Source organism: Pyrgilauda ruficollis, unplaced genomic scaffold, assembly GCF_017590135.1.
Source record: "Pyrgilauda ruficollis isolate IOZ18807 unplaced genomic scaffold, ASM1759013v1 scaffold118, whole genome shotgun sequence".
In the NCBI taxonomy this organism is placed as follows: domain Eukaryota; kingdom Metazoa; phylum Chordata; class Aves; order Passeriformes; family Passeridae; genus Pyrgilauda; species Pyrgilauda ruficollis.
The window spans coordinates 1374921-1402511 of NW_024510099.1; the positions used below are offsets into that span (position 1 = coordinate 1374921).

The 27591-nt window shown below is 38.7% G+C and overlaps 2 protein-coding genes across 3 annotated transcripts in view; one reads left to right on the plus strand and one right to left on the minus strand.

The window, feature by feature from the left end:
* The window catches only part of ANO3 (anoctamin 3), a 101533-nt gene extending 100026 nt beyond the window's left edge, over positions 1–1507 (plus strand). For both annotated transcript variants that reach the window (XM_041484983.1, XM_041484994.1), the window contains 2 exons: positions 450–555; positions 1325–1507. In XM_041484983.1, the coding sequence (XP_041340917.1) occupies positions 450–555; positions 1325–1507 (289 nt within the window). The remainder of the gene's footprint in view (positions 1–449; positions 556–1324) is intronic.
* An 11043-nt stretch (positions 1508–12550) lies between these two features.
* Positions 12551–27591, minus strand: SLC5A12 (solute carrier family 5 member 12). Its single transcript, XM_041485057.1, has 15 exons — positions 27235–27591; positions 25166–25231; positions 24111–24162; positions 22761–22828; positions 21620–21774; positions 20226–20366; positions 18718–18847; positions 18298–18386; positions 17311–17423; positions 16087–16154; positions 15648–15734; positions 14866–15044; positions 14561–14664; positions 14202–14323; positions 12551–13027 (listed from the first exon to the last, which is right to left on the minus strand). The coding sequence occupies exons 1-15, from the start codon at positions 27589–27591 to the stop codon at positions 12869–12871; spliced, it is 1890 nt and encodes a 629-aa protein (XP_041340991.1). The 3' UTR covers positions 12551–12868.

The following is a 27591-nucleotide window of genomic DNA, read 5'->3' on the forward strand; positions in this document are numbered from 1 at the left end:
AGATGAATATAAGAAATACAGCACAAAAATGAAATAGGACATGAGTGCACTCCTGTTTTCTGACTTAGTTTTGCAGTGAGCATTATTTAAAATTAGAATCATATTTCATTTATGCAAACTTTGTCTGGAGACTCTCAAATTCTTATAAGCAAAGACAAGAATTTAGAATCAACACACTTAACACTCCAGCTTTGTAACAATAAAAAAAAAAAACATTTGCTCTGTTTTTTTGGAAGCAAAAAGTACTGTCTCATAAACAGCTTTATTTAATAGCCTGTGTTCTGGGCATCTCTCCCTTTCAGTTTATTTCCTCTTGAAGTCTGTTTTCACTTCAGTTTCTCTCCTTTTAGCCAGGTTTGGGATGAACTAGAGACTACTTGACCATGTCAAAAGTTTTAATTGCTCAAGAGGGCACAGGGTAACTCACTGGGTTTCTCTTTGCTCTGCAGGTACAGAGACTACAGAGCCCCACCATGGAGTTCAACTCCATATGAATTCACTTTGCAGTTTTGGCATGTCCTGGCAGCACGGCTGGCCTTCATCATAGTGTTTGAGGTTAGTTGTGGAAGGGAGCAATCCCTTTGCACCTTTTACAGGTCTGAGTTGATTCTTTACAGTCATGCTATAAGTAAATTGTCGTTTTAATCAATTGTTCATTATAATCAAGACAGAGGAAAAAATTGTCTTGCCCAAACTGTTGACTATCAGCTACTTCGAACAGAATTGACAGAGCATGCACTTGCTGTAGAACTCCTCTAAAATCATATTTCCTTAACAGTCATCTTCTACATCATGTTGGTTCCCTGCCCAATGTTTCCTATTTTATTAAAAAAGAAGTGCAAGTTTTGTGTGTGTTAGGCACAGTTATTGCAAGATAGAATATATGTCAGGAGAATGATAGATGATTCTAGGCTAATATAAAAATAGAAACCTATGTCCTAAGTTGGAAGTATGTATTGCATACTACCCAGGACTCTTATTACCTATTTCCATGATAAGCCCAGAACAAAGACTGCTTGTACGTAGCGTTGCCATTTGTTGATCAAACATAGCATATCCTCTAGTCACATGTTCATTAAAGTCACTAACTCTATCCTTTGTTTTCCTTTTTAGAAAACTTCAGCGTTTGCCCATTTCTTTTAGATCACTTACTTACATAGGAATGTTTTTATTACAAAAAAACCAAAGGAGTTGCCTTTCAGTCACAAGTTGAATCTCAGTTCCAGTTTTGCCACAGATTTTTAGGCTCTAAAGTGTAGTCCTATGAAGGAATACTTATTAAGGAATACTAATGTTAAGCAATTATTTTTGTTTTTCTTTTCAGCACCTTGTTTTTGGAATCAAGTCTTTCATTGCCTACCTGATTCCAGACATACCCAAAGACTTGTGTGACAGAATGAGAAGAGAGAAATACTTAGTCCAGGAAATGATGTATGAGGCTGAACTGGAACATTTGCAAAGAGAAAGGAAAAAGAATGGGAAACAGTATCACCATGAATGGCCTTAGTCACTACCATGCTACAACAAAAACACTGTTTGAAATTGGAGAGTGAAGTTGCAAAATGAAGTCCGTCTGGCATCAGTGTGAGATCTGGTGAATGTGTGTTCTTGCTAGGCAGTACAGTTGCATACTTTGGTGGGCACAGAGAAATGCATGTTTGCAGTGATGTCAATGAAAAGCCTTACCTGTAACTGGTCTGTGATGAGCTCCAATGACAACTGGCATTCAGAAATGTGCAGACAGAGTAAAAATCTGGACACTGTTTTTAAAAAAGGCTATGGATTTTCATGCTGTTTATGAAGATACTATCAGCATGAAAAAAACAGAAAATTACCTGTGAACCTATAGAGTAAGGGCATGACTAAAACCAACTTACGTGACATCCACTACTTGTACAGCTTCTGATTGCTCAGCTCCATCTGTAATGCCTCTGAAGAAAAGAGCAGTTGTTGCCTTTGTGGCCATGACTTGATCTTTCAGGCTTACTGTTTTGTCAGGTTTGTCCTAGTCTCTTGTTGAGATTGTGGATGTGGTCCTACCCTAAAAAAGGGGTCTGTGGCTGCTAAATATATACTATGCAGTTTAAGATTTGCACATCAGTGTCATTAATTTATCTATCTAGTTGAAAACCAAAAGTCTAAGTTCAGAAAGAAAACAGCAACACCAGGAGAAGGTAATTTTCTGTTTGAAAATTACACAGCTGTTGAGTTGTCCTTGCACTTTTGTGTGTGGAAGGCCATCTCCACATGCTTCCAGGATGAAAGAACTGTCATTTTCATGCTTTCTGTGTTACTGTTCCTCTTGATCTGCCTGGGTAATTATTCCATGACTTCACAGAGTGCTGACTTGAAATACTCCCATGCAGTGCAAATGACTTTCTCTTCAAAATGCAATTATATCTTTATAGTATGCAAGCTTCTGCTGATATATATGAGACATACAGTAGAACATTGTGGCTTGCTTGTTCAGGGAAGGAGAAGAAGAGCAATTTGTAACAATGTTTTTCTTGTTGTAATAGTAAATGTTGCAGTAATGTACACTTCTTTTATTGGCCTAAATACATCATAACACTGGAGCTGGATACAGGCAAATATGTATATGGATTGTATATAAATGCATACACAAGATATTCACTATTATTATTATTACTATGCCTTCTTACACTTTGGGGAGGATTTTTTTGATAAAATCACTAAAAAAGTAGATGTTCATTGAAGAATCAAATTGCAGTTTCTATGTGCAAACAGCATACTGCAGTGTTGCTTGTGGTTAATAGTCACATTTTGGTGATGAAATTGTCTGTTACTAATATTTCATAATACAGGAAAGGCGCTTAATGTTTAAACAAATTTGAAGGGATACCTTGCAGGGAAGGAAATGGATAAACAGAGTTACAGTTGTTTTGTTTCTCTTGTTCAGTTTTAAATAATGCTTCTCTGTATTGGATGAGAAAAATCTCAAAAAACAAGAGTCAGCAAAGCACAGTACCTACAAAGTCTACAAATTTTGACATTATTTTTAGGGATAAAGCTGCAGCAAAATCACTGCTGACAAATAGGAAAATACCTGAATTTTTGCTATTTACATTATCCTATGCAATTGAAGTGTGATTCAAGTATTCACTTGCATTTTATAGCACAATAATTTTATTTCATTTAACTGAAATTAATTTCAGGAGTCAAGAGCCCATCAAAGTAGGTAAATAGGATCTGTTGTATCCAGAGAGCCTAACCATCAGACTTTTAAGTTCTTCAGTTGTTTCACCACATTTATGAGCTTTCTTGATTAATTTCAGCTCTGTTACCAGACAAGGCACTTGTAGGAGTATCTATAGTACTGCATGAAAGGAGGAAAGAGATTTGAAGATCTGGCCCAATCAGGTACCTTACCCATTTGTTCTGTGATAAAGGGCAGATGGAACACAGCTTGCTGTATTTTGGAAAGGCTGTTTTGTTCCTTCACCTTCTGGGCTGTGCATTAAGTTTCTCAGGAGTCACTATCAGAAAAAAAATACTGCACTCTTTTCAGTGCTAATAGAATCACAAGGTTTGATTTAATTTATTGTCTGTCTCATTCAATGTATGGTCAAGCACTGTTTGACAGCAGTAACTGTGTGTCACAGTTTTTATTTGTGTGCCACCTTGCGATAATATCTGAATACTTCAGAAGGTCACAAATGAGCTCTTTTTAATCTTTACTCTAAAACCAAAATGTCTTGGCTGGCCCAAGTTAGAAGGATAGAGGATGAAATCAGGCAAAAATCAGAAACGTTATTTTATACTTTCTTGTTTCTGCTATTCATATTGGCGCATGTCAATACATACCTAGGCAAATTCCGATTGAACTTGAAAAACTACATTAATAAAACCTTTTTGTATTTGAGATTTACATATATACGTATTATGAAATTTTTTTTTACACTGGGATATAGGAGTATATGAAAGGCAAGTATGTAGATCTGACATGATGTGTTTTATGCACTGGGAAAGCACAAGAAGTTTGGAGAAACACACTGTCTGTCTTTTACTTTTGGAGGACATCAACAGTGTGTAAAGGTCTTGCCACTGTCTAGCCATTTGCTTAAGCTCAGAGACCTTTTTGCTAGACTTTGCTCAGTATGCTGTTTTCATTGACTGCACGTTATTTTCCTAAAGAATAAGGCACACACTGTCCTCAGGAATAATGTATTTTTTGAATGGTGAATGATCTTTTAATATTCTAAATATTGTTTTTTCAAACAAATGACTCGTATGACTAGACTATGCATGCAGGTTGCATTTGTGAAGTTTGACAAAGCTTTAGAACCTCAGTTTGTGCAAAAATGCTTTAGATCATTGCAGATCTAATCTATGAAAAGTTTGCTCTATGCATGCGCCCTTAGAGAGACTGCATGAGCAACTAGATTTTTTATATATGAAGTATTTGTTCAAAATGTGTTAATTATGCTTAACCAAATTCTGCATCTTGATTCAGACAAAAGAAATTTCCATTTCAGAAATGGCACAAAGTGCAGATACGTGATACACACTTCATTTCTTACAACTTTTTATTCTAAATTTGTGCCTAATGTGTGAGATCTGAATTTTGGTGAATAAAAAAAGGAAGATAAAAATTCTCTTTTATTTGCCATCCTAATGAGACGTTCCCCGAACTTTGTCTCTGCAAAGAGGGAGGCATTAGGAGTATTCACAACTGAGTGCTAAGGCTTGCCTGAATGTTGAGCTCAGGCTCCCACAGCACAATGACTGAGCATCCTTCTTTGGACATTTGGAAACAAGGCAAATGTCATGATGAGTTCAGTAAAGCCTTGGAAACTGTCACCCATGGCATTCTCCTGGAGAAGGTGGCAGCAGGTGCGTTCTTGGCTGTGTTAAAGCTGGATGGCCATGCCCAGAGGGTGGCAGTGAATGCTCTTTATCCAGCTGGCAGCTGGTCGCGAGTGGCTCTCCAAGTGAACCACTTCTTTTGGGGCCAGTTCTGTTTAGTGTCTTTGTCAGTGATCTGGACAAGGGGATCAAGGGCATCCTCAGTGAGTTTGCAGACAATCCTGAGCTGGGTGGGACAGTTGCTCTGCTGGAGGGCAGGAAGGCTCTGCAGAGGGATCTGGATGGGCTGGATCCATGGCCCAGGCCAGTGGAGTGCTCAGGGTGGCCAAGTGCCAGGTCTTGTCCCTGGATCACAAGAGCCCATTGCAGTGCTGCAGGCTGGGGCAGAGTGGAAAAGGGCCTGGGGCTGCTGGAACAGCAGCTGAACATGAGCAGCTGTGCCCAGGTGGGCACCAAGGCCAAGGGCATCCTGGCCTGGGTCAGAAACAGTGTGGCCAGCAGGGGCAGGGCACTGCTTGGACCCCTGCCCCTGGCACTGGTGGGGCCATGCATTGAGACCTGTGTCCAGTTCTGGGCCCCTCAGTGCCAGGAGACACTGAGGTGCTGGAGCATGTCCAGAGAAGGGCAGTGAAGCTGGTGAGGCATCTGGAGAGATTAAGTCACAGGAGGAGTGGCTGAAGGAGCTGTGGTGTTCAGTTCGATGAGGAGGCTCAGAAGAGTCTTACCACTCTCCACAACTACCTGGAAAGAGACTGTAGCAAGGTGGGAGTCAGCCTCATCTACCAGGCAGCTAGGGACAAGACAAGGGAACATAACCTCAGGCTGCACACAGTCAGATTCAGGTTGGACATCAGGATGAATTTTTTCATTGAAGGCATTGGAACGGGCTGTCCTGGGAGGTGGCGGGGTCACCATCCTTGGAAGTGTTCGAGAAATGACTGCACGTGGCACTTAGTGTTGGGATTTATTTGTCGTGGTGATATTTGGTCAAAGATTGGACCTGATAATTTTGATGATGTTTTCCAACGTTATTGTTTCAATTTTTTCCTAACCCTTTTCATTAAAGGAGTTATAGAGAAAATGGTGACAGGGCTAAAATTTCAGTATTGGTGATGGATGATAAGTGAGCTTTTGTTTTTTGTTAGATGTTTCTTTGGAAGTACATATCTTCACTAGTATGAAATACACATCAGCTGTGCCCTTTTCCACCAACAACTTGTTGGAACAAATTGTGTTCTGTGGCACAATTAGGCTCAATTGTGTCCTCGATTGTGGAAAGCTCAAAAGGAAAATATCTAGACAGACTGGTAATTATATGTTAGTAAATAATTACCTTAATGGAAAAATTAGTACATTTCCAGAAGTTTCCTTCATAAAATGTTCTCCAGAAGGAAAAATACCTTGGGAATCAGACTCAGGGCGAGTATTAATATGGGCAAAGGCAAGAATTTTGGTAATGTTTTATTCTTAATGTGCCATTAAGATGATCAGTCTAATAATGCTTGTAATGCACCATCCTTGCTGCGGCTTCCTCCACTGCAGACTCCAACTGGGAATGTTGCCAGAGAGAATTTCTGTAGCCATGGAATCCACTGGAGTTACCTACCAAGTCCTACATGGCCTTGTGGGACTTAGCAAATTTTTGCATTATGTCACAGTTTGTTTGGAGGCAAATTAGCATAGTTAGCCTGTAAATGTCACCAATTTTCATTAAAACTATTATAAAATAGGTTTTTAATATACACTGGGCAATAGCCTTATAAAAAAAACCTCATTTTATACAAAAAGCTGCTTAGGAATGTGATAATGTTGATGGAAAATAAAAAAAACCCCACATTTTCTATTTAGTTTCTATTTAGAAAATGGACAGAGAAAAAAATAGTGGTATCAGTAATCATTTACAATGTAGTAGTACTTTCAGAAGCATTATATTTTTTTGGAATCCTCATAAAGTGCTGATGTTGAATGTTTGGGGGCAAAGTTTGAAACAAATATAAGGGCAGCATTTTGTAATAATGATTTGATGTTAAGACTGATTCTAGTATTCAAATAGAAATCCACTTCTAGGCAGACCTGTTACTTGGCTCCAGTGCATACTTTGACTAAAATGCATACACTGACACTTTTTGGAAGTGTTTAAATGAATTCTGACCTATATTCCTGTGGTAGAAAATCTGGTAGCTTAAAAAATTCCCGGAGTCCTTTCATACTCAACCTCATGCTTGCAAAACACATGTTCTTCTGAGGTCAAATTCAGCAACCAGCATGTGGAGGTGAGAATGAGCAGAAGGCAGCAAAGGGCTCCTGTTCACTGCAGCAAGTTTTGCTCCAGAATTGCAACAGGCTCTGAAAAATAGGGGTTTGAGGATGAAGCATGGGGACAGGCCTCCTGATCTTTTATTTTTTCTCTCCTTTGGCTCATTCTTTACTTATCCCCAGTGTTTTATTGCACACTGCCTTCTGGGTGACAGTCCCATTTCCTGGCCAATTCTGTAACAGCAGATTTTTTTTTTACAGGCTGTTTTTGGATGTCCCTGACTGAGATGCCAAAGCAGAAAGTGCACAAATAGCAGTCTGTTTGGTGCTTTTTACAAATGAGTATGCCTTGGTGGGAGGAAGCAGTGTGAGGCAGTATGGGGCACCTCTACCTGTGCTGTTCCTGTCCTTTAAGTCACTTCCTCAAGCACCACAGTATTTTCTCCTCACATCCCTTCCTACACATGCACATACATCCTAAATTCCCTGCACAGTTGTATAATTCTAAAATTTCTACAGTGGGTTCATTTTGACAATTTTTATCTGATATTGCCATTGCAAACACGTTTACTAGAAATTTGGATTGTCACAAGCTTGGCATAGCCGTAATAGCACAATGTTACCACAACAGCACAAAGCTCTAATGGCACAACAAGGCACAGCAGGGGAATCACTGCACTGTTCCATGGTGTACAGGAACTTTTAAAATCCAGCACTGGGATGTAGTCTTGAAATGTAATGGTGTATTCCCTCTGCACTGCACTCGAAATGACCTTGTGTGGGTTCTGTTGGCTCATTCTGTCTTCTTGATACAACCTCTGTAGTGCTAGCTGTTCTCTGCAGTTTGCATTCTTACTGACCTGAGCTACATGTAAGGATGCAACAGGGTGAGAAATTAGGATTAAACCCAAAGGAGACTAAAGCTAAGGAGATTTTAACCACTGAGAAAACCATGATTTTTCTGTTAATAATGAAAAAAAAATCAGATCATGTTTTATTTTCTCATTCCATTTAAATTACTTGGAGTTGCATATTGAAAAATCTTCCAAACCGTTGACTCTAATTTTTACCTAGAGTAGTATCACTGAAATTTCAGTTCTTTGAAATAATCTCATGTAGAATCTAACTGAATAAAATAGTTCAGTCCTTTTTTTACTCTGATAGTCCTGGCTAACTTGCAATATCATGAGCAGAAGAGATTTCTTAAAATGTGTATATATTTGAAATTTATGTAATGTTTAAATACAACTTGGTTTCTAAGTAAGCAGTAAGAACAAAATTTCAGCTATTTTTTCTACTCATGAATCTACACTTTGTAAGTAATATTTAAAACAAGTTTACAGTATCAGAGAGTGTTTTTGGAGAAATCTACTTTTCTGTGCAAAAGCTGTAAAAAAGTTCCTCCAGCATGTCAGCTTTCAGTTTATTTTGTGTTTTAAGATTGCTTTTACAAGCAGCTATGTACCCCAGAAGTAAAAGAATTCACTGAGGAAAACGTTGTAAATCTGATTCACTGTTGTAAGACACTTCTGGCATAAATTTGTCTTTGGGATGCTGTTTACTTTATCAACGTTTACATATAAAATGCAACTACTTGCTGTATCATGCACATTTGGTTACTTTTTTTTTCCGGTAATAAACTTGGATCTCTTTGAAAAAGGCTGTGAGCTTTATTATTCCAGATACTCAAAGATAATTAAAAGCAATTGTATACTTGAAAAGTGAGTGCTCATGAGCATTCAAACCATAGTCTTGTAAGAAAGTAATTTCAGGGTCATACTCGGCTCGGGCATTTATAACAATTAAATAGTCAATTATTTTGGCCTCAAGGCACAGCTAGACTGAGTTTTCAAATTCAGTCTAGCTGTATAAATAAGTATAAAAATATTTTGTTTTTATATAAATATAAAACTAAGTAAATTCATAAGTCCTTTATGTTGTACTGCTTTTACTAGTGACTAACAATTTCTTAAATTTAATCTCTTCTAGGATTTATCTGTGCCTAGTTTCATAGTCTCAGTTTTTCAACCAAAGTGGACAGGCTAGATCTGCCTCTGGAAGAATCAATGGCTCAGGAAGTGGAGGGTAAATTTTTTGGTATTTGTTTAGGGATTGGTTAATTATGAGGTATTAAGTTGTTTTTTTAATATTTTTATAGATTTAGATATTTCAGGATTTTTAAAATATGTATATTCTGTTTTTGTTAGAAGAGTTTTATGATATTAATAATTTTTATAGTCTAAATGTTAATATAAAATTTAAGATTTGTAGGTTGAATGAGGAATGTTTGGCATGAATTGTAGTTTTTTTACGTGGTTTATGTGTGTGTGTTTGGTTTTTTTGGTTGTGGAATTATTAGAGTGAGTTTGAGTGTGATAGGGTTTTATGGTTTTTGTGGGGATTTGGATTTTGTATTTGTGGAAATATAAATATAAATTTGTTTTTAAGTTATTTGTGGAAATGGTGTTTTAATTTTAGTTTTAGGATTTCTCATTAACATTAGATGATTTTTTAAAATTTCATTTCTGTGTTATTTAAAAAGTGTTTAAAAATTGGAGGATTAGGTTTTGTAAATGAGTTATTTAAAAAATTAAAGATATATAAATTTTTGTTTAATTTTATTTGACGTGTTGTTTGGGTTATTTTTTCTTGTTGATTTAAAATGTGTTTTAGAATGTGATATTAGAATGTTTTAGAATGTGAATTTTTTAAAATAATTGTTTGGTTTGTGGGGGAATCAGGAAAAAGTGTGAATATTTTAATTTATTAAAAATGTGGTTCCTTTTTGAGTTGTGTGTGTGGGGTTATTGTTTGTTTTTATTTTCTGGGGTATATTTAATGAAGGAAAAGTTTGCAGAAAGTGTTGGTGAGTACGGTTGGATTTTTTTTTTGTGTGTAGAAGTAAAAATTGTATTCAAAAAGTATTAGATATATTAATATTTAAAATTTCATAAAATATGGGTATTTGGTAATATTTTATTGTTATAGTTGTAAAGCTCATAATTTTTGAGGGTTAACAGTTTTTGTAGAAGTAGGAAGTTGTATAAGTTGATAGTTAAGGTAAGTAGTAATAATGGGTTTTGTTTGGTTTTTGGCAATGTGAAATATTTGTGTGTTTGTGTATTTTGATGAAAAAAGGTATGATGTAGTTTTGTTTGTTTGAAAATTTTTGGTAAAGTGTTTGAAATAATTATTGTTTATTTGTTTTTGTAATTTTTTTTGTTACGAATTTGAGAAGTGAAGAGTGTTTTGGTATGAGAAATGAAATATAGGTTACTTCTGTGGTGTAAAATTGTATAAACATATGAAAGGTAATGATATAAGGTATTATTAATATTTTTTGAGCTGATTTTTAAACTTTTTAATAATACTAGTATTATAATTTGAATTTGTTATTAAATTAAAAGGTTTTGAAAAGGATTGAAAAGTTTTACAGTTTTCCAAGAGTTGAAAGAGTTTACAATTTTTATAATTGTAAAAACTGGTTTTGGAGACCTGTAAGGAAGAAAAATCTATTTTGTTATTAATAAAGCAATTTTTTTTAGAATAATTTTATTCAAAGTTTTGAGGGGTTTTTGTAAAATGTTGTGAGGATAAAGGGTTTTTGTGGAATATAATGATGTGTTTTTGAAGAGTTTTACTGATTTTTCAAGGGTTTTTTGAGTTTTAAATGTTGCCCCATCTCAAAGTCAAAAAAAAAGTTAAATCTGACTGTAGAGGAAATGAGAAGATAACTAAACAACACTGTCATGAATATTTAAATGGAATGGGAATTTCTCTAAGTTCCAGTTTTGCTAGGACTTCTCCTTAAATCTTGCTGGAAGGATGAATAACGAACTGCTGGTTTTGGCCATCGTACGTTGTCGTGTATGATCCACGTGTTGGAATTAGTGTCATGCTGCGGCTGGCTTTTACAAGCACAGAAAACACCTGAGCTCAGTGAGCAGCTTTAGCTGTAACAAAATCAGTCTGGAAACAGTTGAAGAGAAGTCCTTCAGGATATTTCTTCAATAGCATTTGGAGAGAATGCCACTCTGGCCAACTGAACTCACTTTTTTCTGGCATGAAATGGATAAATGAAGATTTTCTTGGGGCACATGGCTTGAGAAGATGCAAAGCCTGTGGTGCATCCAGTGCTGCCAAGCTGTGAAACGATGCTGCTGTAAGTGTAAGCTTTATGTTCCTTAGGAAATATTCAGGGAAGACCTGGTTGTCTTCAGAATTACAGATCTTGAATCAGGTACTCTCTAACTATGACTAGAGAGAGTTTTATCACCCTCCAGCTGACTATATGGCTTCACATTGGTGTTTTGAGCCACTTTCACTCAGGAATTGCTTTACATCCTTATGAATGGTAGTCAGACTTCCCTAATACAACCTAATCAGTGAGTTGTGTGCCCATGAGATAGAAATGGTACAGTAGTATTTACTGTTTCCATCTTTGCCTTGCTAGCAATCCCAAGTGTGGAAGCAGGAAGAGAAAGCATGCCATGTGAGACAGCAAGCTGCTGTCTTACAGCCAGGCTCAGCTGTAAGCTTTAATGAGATTATAAGAGCAGTGTAAAAGGGATTAACACAAATATTGACTTGGTTCTCAGTTTCTTGACAAACTGTCAAGCAAGGGAGTGTCATTTACAGGCTGCTCTTTCTGTTCTCTAATTAAAATCCTGGGAGCACTTCCAGGGGTAGAGCATGAGCCCAGACAGGAGAAGTAACTTCAAGGACCAGATTGACATAGATCTGCATCATAAAGGTGGTCACTGATAAAGCAAAAGCAACAGAAGGGCTCTTCACAGAAATACAGGCTAAATGTATCAGGTGGGTCCGTGAGTTGGCTTTGAGATTTTCATTCAGTTTCATTCAATTGTGAATTTTGTTCTAAAACAAATGTTTATTGAAAAACTATATCCAGAAGTTAATCAAGGTGAGAGGTGATCTGTTGGCTTTTATTTTCAACCAGCAAGTTTTCAAAGAAATGTGTTTCACTGAAAGAGAGCACTGAGTGGGCTCTGTTTTCAAGACAGTGTACCAGACAGATTATTTTGCCTAATTATGTGTCTTTTTTTCAAAATTCAGCATGAATTATCAGTTAGGAGGCATGATCACCATTCAATGTTGGGTTTTTTTTTTCCTTTATTGCCTAGAAGTGTATCCTTTTGAGGTGAAAACTAACACAGATGAAGAAGTATCCTGAATTCAAAGTAAAATTTGTTACTCTGTCCTATGGCTTTTACAATGAGAAGCTATAAAGAAAACTTGAATTCCCCAGAGGGAGCAAACGGTTATCTCAGTGACTGAAAGACCAGTCTGGTTTGTACGGGGTTCCTGTGAGGAGATTTTTTGTGATACTTGGGTGTGGGCTCAGCCTGGCCTCTATTCTCTCCCTCCATAAGAGGGCAGCTCACAGACTCACCTTAGTGAGGTATCTCACAAACTTCTCTGAAGTCTTAATTTATCTCAAGTTCACCTTTTCACACTCCCTTCAGTGATGAGTTGCTGAACAGAGCATGTGATGCTGTTGTATTGCAGCTCTGTCTGAGTGAGAGCTTCCACAACAAAATTCATAAAACATTTCTTCTGAAATAGCAGTTCTTCCAAAACCCAATTGTCCCATCATTTCCCAGGTCTGCCAAGAGATTAATGAACAAAAATCTGGCCTTTATTGCTGTAGAGAGCAACTGCTCCCTCTTGGTCACCTATAAGCTGGTAAGTGCAGTAAAAGAAGTTAATAATTTCTGAAGCTGAAGAACTAAAGTTTGATTAAATGTCCCTTGTCCCTCAGCTTCTAGAGGCGAGATTCTCTGCTTATATTTGTATATGAATTTTCCTCAGAATTGTAACCACGGATCTGATGGTTATTTTCTTTGTTGGTATTATTCTTGAAGGTGCTATCTGTTCTGGTTTTATTTGCAGCAGTTTCAGGCAGTTTTTTCTCCAAGTCCATCTGAAAAAAAGAAAGAAAATACCTTTGTAGTTTGAAGCCTGTATTCACTGCTTTTTTTCCTTTGATTAAAGAAAAATTATGAAAACAGTGCAAGAAGAAAAAAGGTGTTCATTCTGTATGCCTTTTTAATGAACTACAAAGCCTTGGGACACCTGGAGAACAGCTGGCCCTGTTGCTGAGGAGGGAGGAGGGGGTGGGAAGGAGCAGCTCAGATGCTGGTGAGTGCAGCACTGCCTGGTTGTTGCTCTCTGGTGCTGCACTGGAGGGCAGAAGCTTCAGGGGCTGTGGTGGTGGGGATGACAGCAGCAAGAGAGCTTCGAGAATGTGAGTTCTAAAGTCCTTTCCTCTGAGCTTGGTGCAAGGCAATAGCTTGGTGAACTGTCTGGGGTGAAGTGCAGTTTTGTCCCAGCAGGGAGAGGGAGGTCAGACCCTGTTTTGATGCCTCAGGTTTCAGCTTTTATGTTTTTCAGATTCTGTGCTGCTTTAGTGTGTACTTCTGAGGTTCATATTAAGTGTTGGTGAGCTCTCTGCACAGAGCAGGGACACAAAACAATTCCTTCTCCAGCTGGGCACCAAGGACAAATGATCCCAATCTCAGCCCCAAGAGCACAAACAGCGTGGGCTGGAGAGAGAAAAACAAGCAGGATGGGAGTGCAGGGGCTGAGCTGGAATTGGACACTGAACTGCAATGTGCACATGGAGCAGAGCTGATCCCAGGGAGAGACCCCGGGAGCGCTCGTGCATTTTGGGACCATTTGGGTTCATCCTGGGTGCAGCCCTGGCTGGGCTCTTGTGCTGCCCAAGGTGGATCCATGGAGGAGATCCTTTGAATGAATCCCTGCTTTATTCTGTAGCTCTGTCCAGCCTCTGCTCTAGGTTAGCTTCCCAAGGCATTGGTTCTGCGAGCTCCTGGCTTTCCTTTGAGGGCTTGAGTCCCCATATTTGATGAAAATAGGAATAGCAGGTACTGACAAACAGGAGCAACTACTGACCGGGGTTTGGCTGATTTAGTTTCCAGTCTGTGCTGCTTATGCAGCGTCCCCTGCAGAAGTTCAGGAGCAGCTGTTGAAGGCTGGTTATTTCTGTGCTCAGCCCATGCCCTCACGTGGGCACATGCCCGTGTTCCCACGGCTCCTGTCCTCAGCAGGGCCGAGCTGGCGGGGTCAGCACTCACCTCCAGGCTGTCGTGCCGCACACCGCACCAGAGGAGTATTTTGAGTCTTTTGGACCAAAAGCAAAACAGGTTGCAGACTGGCTTAATTAACACTGGTGGGATGTCTTCTCCTTTACTAGGTCCTGCAAAAAGAAAATAGTACTGAGTGAGTCTATGGATAGCTGGGTATGAGCCTTGGGAGCCTCAGAGCATGAGATGGGGGAGCAGGATCAGAACCCACTGCCCTCTTCTGAGTCTGTGTCTCAAGTCACCTACTGGACTTTTTAAAAGCTTTTTTAACAGCCAGGTCAGTTGCTGCAAAGGTATGATTGTTTATATATATGTGTATATAGAGGTCTATGTATGTTTAGAACACCAACCTGTTATAAAGCTTATCAACAGCCCTGTGATGGCACAGCCCACACAGCCGATGGCACTGAAGTACAGGTAGGACAGGGAGTACCAGGTGTCTGCCAGCAGAGGCCTGTGAAGAGGTGACAGAAGCAGCTAGTGATGAGCATCAGCTGCATTGAAGTTGTTGCCTGACTGGACCAGCACAGCAAGCTGCAACTGGTGTGTCATCTGGCACCATCCTGCCCTGTCAGTACTGCCTGCACCCCAGCTGCAGGCTGGGGGGACACACTTGGCAGAACATAGGCTAAAGTGGTAACAATAGGAAAAATACCTCTCGGGAGCCAGCGTGGGAGCTGCTGTTAGCAGTGCCTCGGTGCTGTTAGCCAGGGTGCAGTTGAGGGTAGACAGCTGCAGAGGGATGGACTTTGTTGGTGGTGCAGGGTAAATGAAAGAGCCGGTACCAGCCCAAAAAGCCAAGCTGATCCCAGCTAAGAGGCCTCCGAGAGCACCCTTGGCAAGTATAGAAAGATACTGTTAAAGATGATACGTGCAAAGTGCATTTCTGTGAATGTGAATTAGCCAGGAGTAGGTAATGATGGGTTACGGTGTAAATAAATTCTGTTCTCTCTTAACTAAGGTGTAAAACATGGTGGTTTAGTGCTCTCTGTTTGTAAAACTTGAAGCAGAAGTGTGCTTAAAGCTGTGATACAGATTTTAGTTCTACTTCTGCTAACCTTGATGGGAATCCCCATGGGGCAATATGGAATGAGCTGTTTTGAATAAAAGAATGAAGGCAAAGCTTTTGAAAGCACTCCGGGAATCCCAAGGCTGGTGCAAGTATTGAATAATATTTTCTTCTTAATGAAACTCAGAAAAAAAAAATTAAGAAAACCTTCATGGAATCTAATCACCAGTTATTCCACAGCTGCGTAGACTTAAATTCCACAGGATAAATTTAGGCAGGAAAAAGGCATGTATAAATAGATCTTAGATCCTCAGATGCTAATACTGAAAAGCAGCTCAAGTACCCAAACAATTTTCAGAATTGAGTTTTAACCAAAAAAAAAAAAAACCAAGAGATTTTCTTTTAGATCAGGATTTTTGTTTGCTTACCTTCCAGTTAGCACAGGGAAACACAATTCCCAGAGTAAATAATCCCAGCATGGGTCCCCCACACATCCCGTGGATGGATAGGGAAGCCTGTGGATGCAGAGAAGAAAGAAGAGTTCAGGGCAGCAGCTGAGGGGAAGCATGGCCAGTTCTGATTTTGATCTGTAATATTCACTGGGAAAATGGTGAGGGAGAAGGGATAGGTAGTGATTTCAGGGTACAGTTAGAGAGAATCAAGTTCAGTATTGTTTCCTAGCAGTGAGTCAGTAGTGAAGGAGTTAGGGGATTTTTTTTTCCCCCCACTTACTCTTCTCAGCAAAATGTCCACAGAAATGGTTTGGGTAATCTAGCAGCCATCAGAGCTGGCAGCATTATTTGCACAGTTCATTACATTTTGTGTTCATTCTTATTCTTTTAATTGCATTTCTGAAGCAAGAAATACCTGCACGACTCCTCCCAGCAGGGATGCTGCTGCAGCCATGGAAGTGCACAGGACACCGTACAGAACACCTGGAAAAGGCAAGGTAGGGAGGTTCTCAGTGCTGGGTAATGGTGGGGATGGCTTCTAGCTCAGTAGTGTCTGAGGTGACCTGCCAGCAGAGAGGAATTGGCACTTCTTATTGGGTGTTTAGAGTAGATCATTACACACCCAGCAGTGTCTTGTATGAAGTCTTGTTGGGTTTTTGGTGGATTGATATTTCTCACAAACTAGAACAATAGCAATAAAATGAATTTAGAAGTTATGCCTCATATAGAAATGTTTCTGTTACCTTTGAGTGTCACTTTTAAAATAATCTGATAAATGAGTTGAGAAATGATAAAACAGTATAGCTTTCTTCCCTTGACACCAGTTTTAACTTCATGGTAGGTGAAACTCTGTATGCAGCAGCCTTGAGTAAAGCCAGCCAAAACTTCTGTGTTAGCACACCTTGGTTTCAGACATAAATTATCTTTCTTATATATATAAAAAATTATATAAATTATATATATAAAAATATATATAAATTATAAAAATATAAAAATTATCGTTCTAGGTTCAGAGTGAAAAAACTAAGTAGGAACTGGAAAAACAAGAAGGGAGAAGACTAGAAGCAGTTACAAAGATAGAAAATAGATAGATTTGGTGCTTTTATTATATTTATGAATTTTAATAGAATTCTTATGGTATTATTATGGTATTCATAAAAGGGTTGTGATCTTAATGCAATAATTGTAACAAATATCCTAAAAGTTAAAATAATGTTGGATGCTTGATATGTCAATGATATTTTGTGGGGATTTTTACTTTTTTATTTTCATACTTTTTTCTCTGAAAAGCTGAGTAACCTGCTTATGCAGTACTCTAAGTTTGAATAGAAATTATCTACTGTATTATTCTAAATAATTACTACTATAGAGTAATATGGTAATAACTATATTAACATTCTTTTTGTGTTATGAGGAGTATTTTCCAGTACTTTCAGTAGACCACACTTTTCCAAGCATTTTGAATGGTGGTTGTTCATGCTAGTCTCTATTTGTTTCTCTGCCATGTGGTGCTGATGATGCTACCAAGGCTGATGTTCACCTGAAGGGTTTATAAAGTGTTACATCCCTGTTTCTGAGGGAGTCTCTCTGTGCAGTGCCCTTTGCTGCTAGAGAAATGGGTCTCATCTGGAGTACCCACACAAGCCTTTGCTGATCCACGTGCTCATCTTCTCGGAGACGTTTGGGAAGCCTTTCTTGACCAAGTCTTCAAAGGTAACAGTTGCTAAAGCATTGATGCTGGCAGCTACTGTGCTGTAGGAAGGGAGAAGAATGGTAAGTAAATAGGAAGCTATATAATCTGGAATCAAGTTGGATTTCTATAGAAATTCTTCCTCTTTTTCAGCTCTAATGGTCTCCAGGAATGGTATGATTCATAGTATTTTTCATATGTGCTACTTTAACTGGGGAAGTTTTTGCTGCTTCTGCAATTACTGGGGGTTCTGCTTTGTGCTGGCATGGAACAAGATAAAAACACATCCTAATTGACCCTTCCTTTTACAAGTTTGCAAGACGTGTTCCAGAATTAAAACCTTACTCCCTCACAAATTGAAGGATGTGCAGTTACCACTACTGCCGCCCTGGTCCTCCATGAATGGCCCAACTCTTCTAGCTGGGTGAATGAGCCTGTCTTTGGTGAATACAGTTCAGATAGACTTACTGCAAATGTTTATACCCCTGACTATGATATTGTGGTAGTTACCTGAAGTAAAGACTGTTTCACCATAAGCAGCTCCCAAGGGTATTTTGGGAAGTTAAACTCAGTTTTTCTACACTTTCTTTGTATTGGTAAAATTATTCTAAAATGTATTTGGGATAAAAAGATACTGGAGATGTGGAGTTAGACTTCATCATGAACATAATAATATAATTATTTAGGTTGCACAAGACCCCTAAGGTCACAGAGTCCAACTGTTTACCCACCACTAAACCAAGTCCCTAAGTGCCACATCCACGTCTTTGAAATATCTCCAGGGATGTAACATAATTCAACAAAGAACTACTGCTACTTCCTAGAATGTTCTAAGAGAAACAGCTGGGCTTTTTGTAGGGTTTCATATTTTGACCTCATTCTGGATCCTGAAGAAATTATCGTAAACAGCTAAAATGTAAATTCAGATTCACAAACCTTAGAGTTCCACTAAATGCACAGGCAACAAACAGTCCTGGAACTCCTGGCATCGAAGAAAAAATGTCCATAACAAAGTATGGCATGAGCTGGGATGGAAGGAGCACAAGAGCAACACAAGAAATTAATTAAGGTGATGGAAGCAAAGCATTTTATGTTTATTAGCATGGTGCTGAATTCTGGTGTTGTCCCAAATAACATGGTTTCAGATTTTGAGCAAAGGGGATATCTTTTGGCAAAAATACTCGATTAAATTAATACTGCAGGAATGCCAGAATAGATGATATTATAGCCCTGATCTGGCACCCACCTTAGTCCCTGAGTGCTGAAAGGACATAGAGCATTGCACCAAATTAGACTGTCCTGATATGTGCTGTATCTGAGCCCAAAGCTCCTGATTATTGTAACAGACATCTGTACCTGATCAGGAGCGGAAATGAAAGCAGCAGTCCAAGGGTCACAACTCTTGTAATGAGAGTACATCACCAATCCACAAAATACTGCACACACTAGGACTGTCCAAAGTCCCAGTAAATTCAGGTAAAGTGCCCTAGAGCAAAAGAGGGAAATGGTTTAATGGAGGATAAGTTAAAAAGCTGTTACAAGATATTTATTCTGAAATTTTTTGGGAGATCTCTTAATCCCAACTGGTTGTATAATTCAATCTGGCTGTATAATCCAAAGCAAGATTTAAAAATTTTAACAAAGGAAAAGTACACCATCCCTATGCAGTCGGGTGAGGATAACGTTTCCAAGCCAACTCCATAGAGCTGGGAGAGTCAACTAACCTCAGCACAGAATGGGCTGCACTGAGGGCTGTGTCTGTCATTCCTGTCCCTTGTAAGAACAGATTTTTGCCTGCTGGGAGATGTTGATGTTGATGCTGTGCTCCCTTGACAGCACACAGAATATTGTTGTCACTGTTACCATGCAAAGTAACAGTCTTGGTGGTTTTTTACTGTTCCATGGAATGGATGTGGGTGACAGCATCTGCTGGGAAGGTTGTGTGGCTGTGGGTCAGCAATCCTGCAGGTTCTGAGAGCTGCCAGGATTTGAAGAGCTCGCATCATGTCTGGACATGACCTTGCACAAGATCTATTGCCAAAGCCAGTTCAGAGTGTGCTACCAGGAAACAAAGGTTAACCCAACTTGTTACTAGTGATGTTCTCGCTGGTGTGACTTCTAAATGCTTCTCAGACACTGAATTTTCTACAGGATGAATTCAAATAGACAGTCATGACCTTCAGAGAAATTAATGGGTTTACAGACAGCAAAAAAGCTAACTGAAAAAGGAAAAAATTATTACCTTTTATTCTTTAGCCGCATGTGCAAGCAATTGGCCCTAGGTGTGTGAAAAAAATCTCATTGTCTAGTAAAATATGTCTAGCAATGCATATATTACTGCTGAAGTTGAGGCAGGTAGAAAGCTTGAGACCTGTATATCTATATTCTGAAGATTCACTATGTTCTTCACTGATTCTGATTATTTTCACACTGCAGAATTTTAAGAAATTATTAAGATTTATTTTTATTAGGCAGTACCTTGTACTGTAGTGCTCCACTAAATCAACAGCAACTTTTAATCCTGTATAATACAGAGTTCCAATAGATACATTTTTACAATGAGGTTGTAGATAGCACAACTTCAGTGTTGGCATCTTTGCCATACTCTTCTTCTGAGGATTAGTTTGTCAGCCTGATCATAAACTGAAAAGATGCAAGAGACAGATTTCTCTTTTTCCTCTGCATATACTTAAGTAATTTCGAGCCAGAGGTAGTAAGACTGTCAGAGCAAAATTAGCTTACTACCACCTAATGGCATCCCAATATTTATTTATCATATAAATATATGTTGTTTGTCAGTATAGCTTACAAACTTAGTGTAATTCTTGATTGATTGCAGGAATAGGTTAATGACAGGTACTTACAGTTTAGCATGCCTTTCTGATTTGCAGGAAATGCATCTCTGTATTGTGGACTGATTGACTCCATAGAGCCCTAGCCAGGTAAATGTTCCCCCAATAACTATTGTCCAGAAGGTATGTCGTCTCAAAGGATCAACATCAAAGCTAGAAGAAAGAAAGAAAGAAGAGAAAGAAAGAAACAATTAATTTTTTTTTTTATTTAAACACATTTATTTCATCAAGAGGTAGGTGTTTTTTCAGAACTATCTGGCATGTCCTACCATCTGAATCAAAAATTCTGCATTGGTAATACTGTTTTCAGAACAGACAACATCTGATGTGTTCAAGTTTGGAAGTATTTTGCTTTTATATTGGAACACATTGTTTTTGAGTCAGGATAAACAAATATCATTCAGACCTAGTCAGAGGATCACTTAATTCAGATTAACCAAATTTATAAGGGTGTTTATGCTCAAACATCCGACCTGTGTCATATTGTAGCAGACCTACAAGCCATCCTGCCTGGGACTCCATCTTCTGTAAGGAACAAGGTTGCTTACCAAACTCTAAAAAATCCAGCAAACTTTTAGTAATTATTATTATTAATAATAATTAATATTTTTATTTTTAATTAATTATTAATCATAAATAGTAATAATTATAATATAACTTCCTTTACGAGAAATTGCTTCAGCTGCTCTGTTATCTTTTGTACAACAAAATTCTGCTACTCTGCAAATCTCACTCATACAAGTATATCTTTCTGTCTTGAACGTGTAATCTTTGTAGTTCTCCTTAGCTTTCTTGGGACAGCAGATAACATTTGACCTTGCTGCTGGATTCTGCCACTGACTTGCCTTGATTAACCAACAAAAGCCCCAAACAGCCAAAGGAAGATCAGATTTCTATCCCAGTGCACTGGTGCACTTTTGCCTGCTGCTGTGGTGAGTGCAAGTAAAACACAGTCTGTTTGGGAATAGAAAATGAAAGATATATACAATTAGCCACTGAGATTAGCTCAGTTGACTAGAACGTGGTGCTAACAGCATCAAGGTTTCATGTTGGATTCCGATTCCTGTATGGGCCATTTACTTTAGAGCTGGACTTGCTGATCCTTGTGGATCTCTTCCAACTCAGAATATTCTGTGTGTGAAATTGGAGGGAATAATTGGGCTGCGTTTGTAGCTACACAAGGAAAAATGGCGAATCTCTCCTTCAGTTCAGCAGACCTTCGATTTCTTGAAAGAGTTAAGCTTTCCTAAATGTCAAATGTGTTGCCAATAGCTGAATAGATGAGGAATGAACTTCTCTGAGTCACCAGGGTTAATAGCAAGTCTGTGTATTTTTGGCTTACTGAAGGTATGGTTTCTGAATGTTAAATATACAGAGAGGAATGGTTTGCATCATTTGTTTCTTACTCAAATATGTTTAGCCGAGATCCTTCATGGGCATCTTCCCAGACTTTGGTTGCTCCACCATTCAGGCCAGTTCCTCGAATCAAAACCGCCATGAAGCCAGCCACCATTACAACCATTTGAAATGCATCTGTCCAGACAACAGCTTTTAATCCTCCCTAGAACAAAGAGAAACTGTACACCCCCAATCTTCTTTCATGTTGCTCAAGTATGAAAAATGTAGCAAGACTCCTTATTTTGACAGCTCCTAAGCTGTATGTACAGCACCCAGCAAATCAGGGCTCTGTGTTCTCCCACAAAGTGTGTATTTTTGCAGGTCAGAAAATTTCACAGCCTAAATAATTTGTCCACGGGCACAGAAGAAATTTTATTTTCAGTTAAAAGTTTTTTTTTCTGCTTCCTTTATATGCATTTGAAGAACATGTCATGGTGTGGAACAAATGCTTCAGGAATTTTGGCCTGTTCCTACATCCCATAGGTCTCCATATGTTCTCAGAGCCCACAGTTAGCCCAACACAGAAAAATAGCTCCGGAAAATTTGCCATTCAGCTTCTTCCATAGCCTTCACATTTGATCAAATCAGTACTGGAGCACATCATAAGTGTTTTCAACAGGAGTGGAGTGGGATATTGAAAAAAAATCATTAGTGGCAATGAGAATGGCAATTAGTTTGTGTCCTGAGCCACAGGGCTCTGCTGCTTCACTGCAAATATCTATACAGTACATCTGGTTTGGAATTTGGAGTCTCACGTTGCTTCCACTCAAAAGTAAAGCTCTGTGACCTGTTGATTATCCTTCCTAGGTTTTAGCACTTTGTTCTTGAGCACAATTTGCATTGCGGTGTTTTTCAGCCTATAATTTGTAAAAGATAAGAATCATCTTCTCAAAAGAAGACAGGGGAAGCTTATAGCCTCCTTATCTGCAGTGTGTCTCAAGATGTCTGGTTTAAACATGGAGATATACAGCAGAGGATTAGAGAGGATTTTTTTTTCCTCCAAATAGACTTCCTTATAACACAGAATGTGGAAGAAATTTATCTCTATGTTCTCCACAGGAGCCATCCTTCTCTGATAGTGTGTCAGGATTAAAGGATGCTCGAATTAACTGTCTGTGTTCCATCTGTTCAGTTATGTCTGTTACATACCAGAGTGCAATAGAAAGTGCAGACAATTCCTGTTGCAGCTACAGAGCCCCAGAGATCAAATCCAGTGACTGCGAAACCAAAGAAAACAAAATTGTTAGTGAAATGGGTATGAGTCATCTGGAAAGTAGCAGAAGAGCTGTAATCCTTTAGCTTTAGAAGGATAAAAGATGAAAATTAGTAATTTTTATCTTTCGTGTCTATTAGGAGCTTTGCTGGATTGTTCAAGTTTTGTAGAACTTCTGGATACTGTTTGGCATTGTTGTTTTCTTTCAAATTGAAATTAGCTAACTTTCAAGCAAAAGTAAGAATACTTGCATAAAGCAAAAATGTCATTCTGATGGGACAGAGCTTTATAAGCAATGCTTCACTTCTGTTCTTAGTCCAGAACTTTGTCTTGAGAAACCAAGTTTTTCAGAGATTCCCAAAAATCCTAAGATGGAAAAACCCTCAACCTCTAAGGAAATTCCATTACCTAGATCTAAGAATGGTTTAATGCTAAAATGGGCTTCATCAAAACAAGTTTCTGTGTCCATTTTGCTTCGTAAAGTTTCTTTACACAAAATGCACAAATTTTGTTCCGGCCGATGCTGAAATCTCTCCCACTAGCCATAGTCTGTAAGGGCACAAGCTATTTGTAAAGGTTCTCTTATTAGCAAAGTTAGTATGGTGTAATAATGAATGAGAACTTTCACGTGGAATCCAGGTTCATGACAGAGGAAGAAAATTGGGCGCTGTGTGAATGGTGGGATCAGTCTGAAAGCAGCTCAGATAATGAACAAAGAAAAGAGCCTCACAATCCCTTCCCAGTCAGTTGTGGTAAAATCAGGATTTGGGCCATAATGATTCCTTTTGCCCTATGACAGTAAAACTACAGATCCCATCTATGGTGATGGATGCTTTATGCCTAGTTTGCAAATATTAATTGAAGAAGTCTGAGGGCAGACAGCAGAACAGCATTCATCTCTGGCTGCAGGGAAAAGAGTTATTCCCATGGAAACCTGAATACAAGAGACAGGGACGGAGGAATCAAAGTACATAGTATGGTCTTGGATCATCAGCTTGTACTGTGAACTTTGTCAGGATGTTGGGAAATTGTTTGCTTTGAGTCTCTTCAGGTGGTACTGAGTGGGAAGGAGAGCAGAAGAGCAACCACGAGGCTCCTCCTAATGTTTGGGTGTAAGAGGAACCTGGGGAGTCAGAAATGCAGAGCTACAAGGTGAAGGCAAAAACCTTATTATAAAACCTCTGAGCAGGATTGGGTTATTATCTATTTTTGTTACTATTTTTACTCAAGCAATCCCTCTGGTGTGATTATTTGGGGTAGCAGTGTAGTGCAGCATAAGAACTCACCTTGGTTGAGTGCCAGTGATGGAGCATAGACCACTATTCCTGTGTAAAGAATCTGAAGGAGAAGAATGATGTATTTGAATGCTCAGTGATAAAACTTGTGTTTAGAGTAGGGCTCTGAGCAAAATACTACATCTAGGAGTTTCTTTAGATCAGCTTGTATTGTATATGGCTTTCTGTTCAGCTCTTAAAAATTAAAATCTTGTGTTTAGTTCCTTTCTGAGGGAAGCACAATTATCTGTCTTTGTCTTACCTATTTCTCTACTGCTAAGACAAGTACATGAAGAAATACCTTCATGAAACAGAAAAATTGTATCTCCAGACAATACAAATAGTGATACAGAAATAAAGTTGCATTGATCTTAGAAATTAAATTTTCATTTTTCCATTCAATCCCAAAGTAACTGACTCAATACCTTTTATGTGTAACATCTGAGAGAACTGATGGAGAAACAAAGCATCAAAGTCACTAAGCATTCAGATCTATTGCCAAAGGTTTGGGAATTATTAAAATGGAATTAATGCAGAAGGAAATGTCTCCTAATCTACATCAAATCCTGTCTTTCCATTAAATACATAAAAAATGTAACCTTTCAAGATGGTCACCGCAGTGACCGTCATGGGACCGCAGCTAGCAGGGCATCTGTCCAGGATACCTTGTACAGCAGTTTTCAAATAGGATAGTTCACCTCAGTGTCATGAATGGGTAACTAAACATACCCAGTGAGGCTTGACCAGCTTCTCAAGAAAGACAGAATCCATTTGTTTGGGAAGAGAGAGACTTCCAGTGAACGTAAGGTGACCAAGATGAGAGTACAGCACAACATCTCAGTGTTAAAGACAACTAAAATGGCATTCTTAATACTAAACAGGAAAAGTCAGGGAAGTTAGTTAAAAATACAATCATACTTTCTTTTTAGCATTCATAGTTCAAGTGAAAAAAAACTAAGAAAAAAGAGTGCTCATTAAAACATCTCATTATAAAAAATGTGCTGTATGAGACTAGCCCGTGAAAATTAGTGTTGAGTGAAATTAGCATAAAGTCAGTGTTGTCTTACCGTCTGGAGGATGTAAATCAATGTTGCAGCAAGACGGACAATCTTGTTAAATCTTAACTCCAAATACTAGGAAAAAGTGTAATCTCAGTAAAGTGCACATGTAGCATCGGTGACACAGCTGTTACCCTTCTGTTTGCCCCAAGTGACACCTTACTGTGCAAGTAAACTGCAGGCACTGTTGCTATGAGCAGCTAATGAGGAGAGCAGGAATGTCATTAGACAGAATGATAATTACATTTAAGAAATCAATCTTCTCATATGTACCAGGTACGTATTGGGTTGCAGTAATCAATACCTTCTTTGCACCAGGAATAACTGGAAGATCCCAAGAACTACAAAGAAATTTTAACTTCAAATGAAAGTATATTCCCACTCTACAATGAGGAAACTTGAGCTCATCTCTAGCAGAAATAGCATCGACTCCAGTAGTGACAGAAGTGGAGGTGGAGCAGATGGTGAAGCAGCAGCATGGAGTTTCCTGGTGCAGGAGCTAAGCTGGCTTTCCCCCTTGTTCTGTCTTAGCCTAAAGCCAAATCTGCCCATCACCAGTACGGAGAGGCACGAAGGGAGATCTTGTGGACTTCCAGGCTCAAGGATGTGGAGAGGTGTTGCCACCTTCAAAAGAACTGCAGAGGTGAGTGGATCTCTAGACCCAAAAGCCCAGGTTTTAAGACTGAATCACCACCTGGGGTCTCTGCAGAGTCTCTCTGCCCTGTGGCAGCCCCCATGCAGGGAGGCTCTTCTTGGGCCACAGTCCCATGTGCCCCCAGCAGACACCAGGCATGGCGTGGACGAGTTTTCTCTCTTTTACAAGTCTCTAGGCTGTGCACTTTGTACTGCCAAAGCATCTTTCTTTTCTTTTTTTTTTTTTTTTTTTTTTTTTTTTTTTTTTTTTGGGTTGTTTTTTTTTTTTTTTCATTTTTCTCGTGCTGATCTTGTATTTCTTGCATAATAAACCCCACAGTCTGCCATGTAAATGCATGGCTAATTTATGTAACTTGACCTATTTCTAAAAATAATTTATGAAGCCAACAGTCATCTTTCCAGCATGCTTGAAGGGTCTCTCCATCTACAGTGACTCTTTTGCTGGTTCAGATGACAAAAGTAATTAATTCTCTGACATGGGATCAAAACCAACTAGAAGATGCAACTACTTGCAGCAATGGTCAATTTTACTCTTCACTGACCTGAAAATATTCCCAAATACCCAGGCAGATCGGTTTGACCAAATTCCTTCCTTGGGTTTGGGCTCAGTGAGCACTAGCAGCCTTTCTATTACCAGTAGGTTCCTTGTGAACAAACCCACCTTCATCATCCAATTCATGCTTAGTTGAAACTGCACACAGAGGAGCAACCAAGCTTGCAGGAGCTGACTGAAGTGAGCAAGAAGCCATCCCAAATGGGCAGTAGCTGTCCTGTGGATGTGCAAGTTATAAGGGCTGCTACTGAACTGCGTTATGGAGGAAAAAATGTGTTCCAGACAAAATGCCAGGCAACTCTACAAAATTCAAGAGTCATTAGTTTCTTTTCCTGGAGAATGCTTGAATCCATTCTCCAGCCCTGACTTTTTTGTTTTCTTCTTTCTTTTTTATTTTTTTTTTTAACAATCCTGCCACCTTCTTTCTCTTCTTCCCACCTCAGCTACTTGGATATAGTAACTTGGCCAAGATTACCATATCTAGACTAAGTTTGAATTGGATAGTATTGAATGTTGTTCTTAAAGTCTGTCTCTCTAAACCAGAGCAGAATACTCAAAAGACCAGAAGCATCTGGTTACGCTTAAGTATTTTCCAGCTGTAACTTAATTTCGTGCTGTGTGTAAACCCATGTCCTGTCTGTGCATATACGTGCATAAAAGGAGCTCTGACCCTTAGACTGTGATTTCAGCTTATGCAGTATACATAACTAGTTTAAATAATGCAAAATATTTCTAAAATAATTAATGTATCAATATATTTGTTCTGTAAAACAATGCAGAAAGCCTTGTGTCAAAGGTTTTTCTCCAAAAAATATATGCATGATAACTAGTTATGCTAGAATAGTGCCTTTATTTTATGATTTTTACTTACCTCATAAGTGCTTGTGATGCCAGATCTATAAAAAACAGGCAGAAAAAGTTCAGAAGTAAAAATGATGACAAGTGTATACGTAAGAAAGAAGAGCACAAAGGATGCCCCATAGCGATACACCTCGGAGGGTGTCCCCAGGACTGTCACTGCTGACATGAAGCTTGATGTAAGAGAAAAAGCAATGGGTCCACATGTCATCTGCTTACCGCCCACCAAAAACTCCTTTGAAGTTTTCTTTTTCCTCTCTTTAACTGCAAAAAAGACTCCAATGCTGGCAGAGACTAAAAATAGTGCTGCAAAAACAACATAGTCCCAAGTCACGAATTTTTTTACTTCTGGAGCTACAAAGTTTGGCAT

What these genes read in the sequence shown, in the direction of transcription:
- SLC5A12 (XM_041485057.1), bottom strand. Translation starts at nt 27,591, where the DNA reads ATGCCAAACTTTGTAGCTCCAGAAGTAAAAAAATTCGTGACTTGGGAC. An exon ending in TCAGAAAGGCATGCTAAACT is followed by an intron (nt 18,848 to 20,225) that starts GTAAGTACCTGT and finishes CTTTTGCTCTAG; the next exon opens with GGCACTTTACCTGAATTTAC. An exon ending in CCCACGCTGGCTCCCGAGAG is followed by an intron (nt 14,665 to 14,865) that starts GTATTTTTCCTA and finishes ACCTCTTCACAG; the next exon opens with GCCTCTGCTGGCAGACACCT.